The sequence below is a fragment of the Lucilia cuprina genome, chromosome 3 (genome assembly GCF_022045245.1).
Source record: "Lucilia cuprina isolate Lc7/37 chromosome 3, ASM2204524v1, whole genome shotgun sequence".
Lineage (NCBI taxonomy): Eukaryota > Metazoa > Arthropoda > Insecta > Diptera > Calliphoridae > Lucilia > Lucilia cuprina.
Window position 1 is genome coordinate 2,237,005 of NC_060951.1, and position 8,189 is coordinate 2,245,193.

An 8,189-nucleotide genomic window follows, 5' to 3' on the forward strand; every position below is an offset into this window, starting at 1 on the left:
AAAACTTAAGTTTTATTTAATAATAATTTCTAATATCTTCTTACTGAAGATCACCACCAGTTTACCAATAATAACAACAACAGCATTTAAGTAAGAAAAAAAAAACTATTTAACAAACAAAAAAAAAAAACACGTTCAACTTAAATTTCTTAACGTCCTATAAACAAAAAAAACTTGCCACAAGAAAAAAATTATTATAAAAATTATTAAAAAAAAAACAAAAAGAAAATGATAAATCCCGGTGAACTTTTTTGTTTAATTTTAAACTTATTTATATATACCTTTTTAAAATCCCAACAAAAAACATTAAAAATAAAAAAATATATATTAAATTTCCCTGAAAACAAAAGAAAACATAATAATAATAAAACAACAACCGAAATAGCATAAATTAAGCTTAAAGCATTTCATAAACTGGGCTAAAATTTAAGTAAAAAAAAAAAAACAAAAACATAAAAAAATACAAAACATAAAATGTAAATTTAATAACAAAACAAAAAACAAAAATTCAAATAAATCAATATTCTGAAAATAAAATTAAAACCTTCGTATCATTTATCTCCCAAGATCCCTTAAAAAGGAATTCGGTAAAAATAAAGTATTTTTGTTGAGAAAAATAGATTTAAAAGAAAAATCCTTAATCTTTTTTTTTTTGCAATTGGTCTGTAATCTTTAATAAAACTTAGTTTATTAATAACTTCACTTATAATTAGGGAAAATTATTAGACCTTTTGCTTAAAAATTTGAAGCTTTACTTTACTATTAAAAGTTTCTTTTAATATATCATTAATTTAGACTTTTTTCAAAATTGTTCTTTCTAAAATTTAATTAATTTCATTTAAATTATAATTTTAAATTTCTTTAATAAATTCCATAATTTAAAGAAATTTTGGATCATTTTGTTGTTAAACAATCATTTTACTCTACGTTTTCCCCTTAAAAGCAAACTTTTTAATCTGGCAACCTTTTTTTAAGAATGACACTTGCATTAATGATCCGTTATGTGTTAATCAATAATGCTAATTAAGCTGTTTTGAAAGGTGATCTCGTTTCGTTAAGAAATCTATAGGAATTTGTTTTCTTAAGGAGATTTTTTAAAAACCTGAAATTATTAGAAAAAAATTATGCAAGATTACACAACACTTATGTTAATAATTTGCTTTATTCCCGAAATTCATATTTTCTTCCCCTAGTAAGTTAATTTCTAAGTTGAACGTATTGAACAAGATCTTCAGATTTCCCAAATATTATAGAAAACTTTGTAAAGTTTTGTAAAAATAAAATCTCAACTATTAAAAGCCTATTTTCGTTTAATACCCTTTAGAAATTTAGTTTCAAACTATTTGTAATAAGTTTTCTTTTAGAATATTTATGAAAAAAAAAACAAAAACATTTATAATTTGTAATTTTTTTAAAGAATATTATAGTAATTATAAATTTAAGAAAGAAACAATAAATTTAAAAAGAAAAACGATAAAAACAAGGAATTTTCTTTTTAATAATAAAAGTGGTTTTAGGGGTAAGATTTAAGAAGTTAAAATTGTTTAAAATGAGTTTTATAATTGAAAATTTATTAAAAATTTAGAATTTATGGAAAAAATTTTAAAATTATGATCAATTTTTAAAAATATTTCCAAAAATTTAAAAAAAAATAACAATTTTAGAAAAAATTGATTTAAAAAAAGTTTTTTTTAACTTTGCCTAATGAATTAAATTATTTTAACTTTTGGAATAGATAATAATAGATAATTTATTAAAATTTTCAAAAAAAAAAAATTGAATATTTTAAAAAAGTCTTTAAATTAAGGAGATTTTTAGAGAAATTTCGAAAAAAAATATTGAATATAACTTAATATAAAAATAAAAAACAGGATCCTGTTTGTGTTAAACTCAAGTGGTAATTTATATCAAATGAGGGGGAGTAGGCTAGAGTTTATTCACCCAAGCATCTCTTGTGTTTTTTGTCCCCAGTTACAAGATCCTGTCAACATTTTTTTTATAATTTCTAGTTAAGGAGGGTAGCTTAAGTTCATTCACCTAAAGCGTCTTTAAAAAAAAATAATGCTATATTTTCTTATATATATAAAAAAATGTTGAAAAATAGTATGGCGGAGAGAAATCATAGAAATTTGTGCCTTTAATGGCAAGCCAAAGCTAAAACAATTTGTTTTAAAATGAAAACAGGTTTAAAAGAAATAAGTGCAAAAAAATCAATCCTTTTACAATATAATAATAAAAAAAACCCTGACATGTTTTTTGAACAAAAAAAAAAAACTTTAGTTGCGTAAATATAGGGGTGAAAATTGCAGCAATCTAGAAACTGCAGTTACACTGGCAAAAACAAAGCAAATGCAACACAAACAAGTAAGTATTACAAGGTTTTCTAACAAAACCCAATGGCTGCTTTAATTATTTCATGTGTAGTGTTAACAGCTTTAAATGCGTAAACGCATTATTTTTTACCCTTTTTTCGCCAAATGAAAGAAAGAAGAAAAAAAAACATGGTTATTGTTAGGTTTGCATTTTTTATATAATGATTTTTTTCCCATTTTTTTTCAATATATATTTGTTTTTTGTTTTCTTTATATTTTGTTTTAATTAGACTTGATACCCCTATGAAGAAAAAAAATTTTTATAACGATTTCCAGCAATTAAGGCATACTTAACATTTAATTGTTTTTTTTTTTATTATTTTTCTACTTCTACTCTGTTTGTGTTATTTTTTTCCATAATTATTATTATTGAATGAAATAGAAATTGAAAGCAAGTGTGAAATATGTAATAAAAATAAACTCTTAACATGAAATTGCATGTTTAGCAAGACAATTTATTTCACATAAAAATAATAATAACAAAAAAAGTAGAACTAATAAATTCAACACATGTTGCTTCATTCTATTCACACTCTTTGTCTAAAATGACAAATGTTTGTTTAAATATAAATTAATTAAAAAACGCCAAAATAAATCGCCAACGTGATCAGCATTTTTTTTTTTGGTTTGTTTATGTTTTTTTTTTCTAAACAGTTAACGGTAAACTTTTGTAGTATTAGTGTTTACAACCCTGAGTTAGAGAATATGCAAAATTTAGAAATGAATTTGCTAAATTACATTTTAATTTAGCTGAATTATAATTTATCGACGGTTTTCAAAAAAATTTTGAATAAACTATGAAATTATAAAAAAATATTGCTGAATTATACTTTTCTTCGAAAATTCATAAGAAGAAGTTTAAAAATTATAGAAATAACTTTGCTGAATTGCATTCAAAGAAGCTGAATTACAATTTTAGTTAAATATTGATAAAAACTTGGTCACAATTAAATGTTTTCATTAAAAATATTGCTAAATTCCACTTAAAGTAGCTGAATTATACTTTTCTTCGAAAAATCATAAGAAGAAGTTTAAACATTATAGAAATAACTTTGCTGAATTGCATTCAAAGAAGCTGAATTACAATTTTAGTTAAATATTTTTAAAATTTGGTCACAATTAAATGTTTTCATTAAAAATATTGCTGAATTCCACTTAAAGTAGCTGAATTGCACATTTTTTCGAAAAATCATAAGAAAATTTATAAAATCATAAAAACAACTTTTTATGACAAAAAGTCTAGCTGAATTTTAAAAAATTATAAATTCTAATAAAAATTTACTAGAAAATAGTAATAGTAGTAAAAAAATCATAAGAAAATTTGAAATGTCATAAAAACAACTTTGCTGAATAGCATTTAAAGAAGCTGAATTATAAATTTAATTAAATTTAAAATTTTTATGACAAAAAGTCTGGCGGAATTTTGAAAAATTATAAATTTTAATAAAAATTTACTAGAAAATAGTAATAGTAGTAAAATTTTGTGAAATATGGCCTAAAAATCTAGCTGAATTGGAAATTTTTTTTAAAAATAGTTCGTTTTAGTAATTTTTTTAAAAAAACTCAATTTTATTTTATAACAAAATCAGAGATTTTATTTAAAATTAGCCGCCTATTGTAGTCGTATATTATTTTTATCATTTCCTATTTTTAAATCCCGCATAATTAGCATTTTATCTAACTGGGTTTTTTATAAATAAGTCTTTAAACTATAAATTATTAAAAACTATTAGTTTGTTCTAATAATTTTAATCATTTCTATTGAAAAGTGAAAGGTGTCACATAAATAATAAGTTTAACTAACAGCTGGTGTAAAATTTTAAATTCACATAAAGCGGAAATGTTTAATTTGTTATTATTTATTTTTACACTAAAAAGCTAAACAAACTAGTTTAATACTTATCGAATTGAAAAAAAAATATTATTAAAGAAAAATCTATTAAAATATTTTTAAAATATTTTTCTATTAAAAACAGCTTAATATATAAAAATTAACATAACAATAGTTATTAAAGCCCAAATTAAACTGGCAGATATTGTTATGGAAATACAAAAAAATCTACTTTCAATAAAAATTTTTGTTATTTTAAATTTTTCTTAAAAAAATCTTTTTAAAACATCCGCGTGTTGTTAAACAAAAAAATTCTATTGATTTTGTTTTTTATACGGATTTCTAGCTTAAATTCCTGAATAGTTTATATAAAAACCTTGAAAAGTATTTGTTGTTTTATTAATAAACAAAAAAAATGATTGATTTTTATTAATAAATATGGAATTTCTATAGTAATTGAGAGGGCAAAAAACTTTTTTATAAAATGAAATGATTGTAGAGAATTCTTTAAAAAAAGATAGAAGAAAAATGTTTTTTTTTGTTAAAAAAATTAGCTTAGAAATTTACCTTAAATAATTAGTAATTTAAACATATTTTGTGTATTTCTGAATGATTGATGCTTTTTGTTTAACAAACAAGTTTAGTAATTAATGTTTACTTAACACTTTAGTTTCAAAAAGTTATTAAGGTGAAGCTATTATGATAAATTAACCCTTAAAAACATATAATATTAATAAAACATGAATATTTTTTCTTATATATAAAATAATTTTTTTCAATTTTTCATATTTTGTTTATTAGTCTCTCATTTTTAAGCATTTTTATTGTTTATTTAATTTAATCCCTTTAAATTTATCTAATTTTCCTTAATTTTAAGCAAAAATTTAAAAAAAAATCTGTTTTTAATTGAAATCTCTGTTAAAATGCTTTGTACGACTGTTCCGTCGTTTTTAGGGTTAAATTTGATATTTAAACAACTTGGCAGCACTTTTCCTAACAGTTTACTTGCAAAACGAAAATAAAGTACAACATACTTTTGGGATTATTTATTAAATAGGTCATGTTGGGAATTTCTATTAAATCTGGCAGCACTTTTCCCAACACATTGCTATCAAATAAGAAAGTAAAGTAGACTTTTCCAAGCTTTCTACAGCAAATACACTAAAAGAAATCGTCTAAAGAAAACTATTGCAAAACTAAATGAAAAAAAATTGAAAAACATCTTTTGCTGAATTACTCTTAAATTAGCTGAATTATAATTTTATAACTGCTTTATTTAAAATCATCAAAAAAATGTTACTGAATTGCATTAACATTAGCTGAATTGTAATTTTAATCACAATTTATAAGAAAATTCTAAAAATATTTTAAAATCACTGAAAATAGTTTAGCTGAATAGCATTTTAAGCAGCTGAATTATAGTTTTAGTTAATAATTTTTAAGAATTTCATTAAAATTTTAAGTTTTCATTAGAAAAACTTTAGCTGAATTGCACTTAAAGTAGCTGAATTATATATTTACTTAGTAATTTACAAGAAATTTAACAAAACTAATTGTTTTATTATAAAAAAGTCTTGCTGAATTGTGCTAAATTATTAAAATTAATAAAAATAAATGAGAAGATAGTAAAATTATAGGAATTTCATCAAAATTTTAAATTTATATAAGAAAGAATTTAGCTGAATTGCATTTAAAGACGGTAAATGGAAATTATTTGAAGGATTTTTAAGAAAATTGTTAAAATGTTAAAAGATGGTAGAAAAAAAGTTCAGCTGAATTGTGTTTTAGACATAAAAATTAATAATTTTATTGCAAATTTCTAAAAAAAAGTAATCAAACTTGTTTAATAATGTGAAAAAATCTAGCTGAATTACATTTAAATTAGCTGAATTGTGATTTTAACTGGTAATTTATAAAAACTTGGTTAAAATTTTACGTTTTCATTACAAAAAGTCTAGCTGAATTACATTTAAATTAGCTGAATTGTGGTATTTAATAGTAATTTATAAAAATTTGGTTAAAATTTTATGCTTTCATTACAAAAAGTCTAGCTGAATTGGCTTATAAGCATTAAAACCATAAATTTTAAGGAGTATGTTTAAGAAAATAGTAAAATTTGGTTAATACTAACAAAAAAAGTCTAGCTGAATTGCATTAAGATTAGCTGAATTATATTTTTAGTTGCTGGTTTATAAGAACTTGGTCCAAAATTTAGGTATTTAAAAGAAAAAGTCCAGCTGAATTGAGTTTTAAGTTGGAAATTTATACATTTTGATACAAATTTGAAAAAAAATAATATTTCCAATAAAAGTCTAGCTGAATAACATTTAAAGTAGCTGAGTTTTAGTAATTTTTCTAAATTTCTAAGAAGAGGGCCGAGAATTATGAGAAATTATCTAAAAATGTTTTACTGAATTGCTATATATTGTTGAAATTTGTGTTTTTTGAACGTTTACGTTATAATTTTCTATTCTTTTTAGCTCCTAAATAAAAAGGCAAAATGATACCTATTCTATCTAAACTTAGCGGCTTTTATAGTTCCTATGTGTTGGGCGTTTTAACCATAGGCTATATATTGGGCGAGTTGGGTCATTATTTAATTGGTGTTACCTCTAAACAGACGGCCATGGAATTGGATTATGGTGATATATCGTGTCAACAGAATAATTCCATGTTTTTGCGTACCGAAGTGCCCACACAATGTGCAGATATTAAAAATGAAACAAGGTAAGGGAACCCATTTCCCCTTTGGGGGGGGGGTTTATTTTGAGGTTTAGAATAATAATTGATATTTTTCTTTTTTATTTTTTAGTTGTGTGGCTTCTGAGGTCAACGGTACAGCCTATTGTGAATGGAATTATAATGGTTTGGGCATAGAGTATCAGATATTGGCGGGTCCTACTTTTATCTTGATTTTCACCATAGCGGGTGTGTTTATGGGTATAGCGGCCGATAAATACAATCGTGTGAAAATGTTGACGGTGTGCACTTTGGTATTTGCGGTGGCTATTATCTTACAGGGTACTGTCAAGGAATATTGGCAATTGGCTTTATTGAGAATGATAATGGCGGCAGGGTAAGTTGGAAAATTTTTCAAAAGACAAAAAATATTCTATTTTTTTATTTTTCCAGAGAATCGGGTTGCAATCCTTTGGCTACCGGCATTATGTCTGATATTTTCCCCGAGGATAAGCGTGCCTTGGTTATGGCCATTTTCAATTGGGGTATTTATGGTGGTTATGGTATTGCCTTTCCCGTGGGTCGTTATATTACCCAAGCCAATTTCTTTGGCATGGGCTGGCGTGTTTGCTATTTGGGTGCTGGTGTTTTGGCCATTTTAATTGCCGCTCTCACGGGCACTACTCTCAAGGAACCCGAACGCAAAGTTATAGGCGATAATGAGATGCGCACTAAGGACGGCAAAAAAGCCAATCTGTGGTCGGTGTTAAAGAACCCGGCCATGATTATGTTGATGATAGCAGCCTCCATAAGACATTCCGGTGGCATGACTTTTGCCTATAATGCTGATTTGTATTATAACACCTATTTCCCTGACACCGATTTGGGTTGGTGGTTGTTTGCTGTAACCATTGGTATTGGCAGTGTGGGTGTTGTAGTAGGTGGTGTGGTTTCAGATAAGATTGTTGCCAAAATGGGCATACGTTCAAGAGCTTTTGTTTTGGCTATTAGTCAATTGATTGCCACTTTGCCAGCATTTGGCTCGGTATACTTTGACCCTCTGTGGGCTATGATCACCTTGGGCGGTTCGTATTTCTTTGCTGAAATGTGGTTTGGTATTGTTTTTGCCATTGTGGTGGAAATTGTGCCATTGCAAGTACGCTCTTCAACCATTGGTGTGTTTTTGTTTGTCATGAATAACATTGGTGGCAATTTGCCCATTTTTGTGGATCCCGTGGCAAAGGCAATTGGCTATAGAGGTGCTATTATGATTTTCTATGCTGGCATGTATGGCATAAGTAAGTTTT

General features: G+C 24.9%; 1 protein-coding gene across 1 annotated transcript in view; it reads left to right on the forward strand.

Annotated features, from left to right (window-relative positions):
• Positions 1–8,189, forward strand: part of LOC111679753 (putative metabolite transport protein HI_1104) — a 31,139-nt gene that overhangs the window by 22,323 nt on the left and 627 nt on the right. Inside the window, exons 2-4 of the mRNA XM_046947410.1 lie at positions 6,684–6,930; positions 7,016–7,279; positions 7,336–8,180. Of these exons, the coding sequence (XP_046803366.1) occupies positions 6,704–6,930; positions 7,016–7,279; positions 7,336–8,180 (1,336 nt within the window). The 5' untranslated portion in view covers positions 6,684–6,703. The remainder of the gene's footprint in view (positions 1–6,683; positions 6,931–7,015; positions 7,280–7,335; positions 8,181–8,189) is intronic.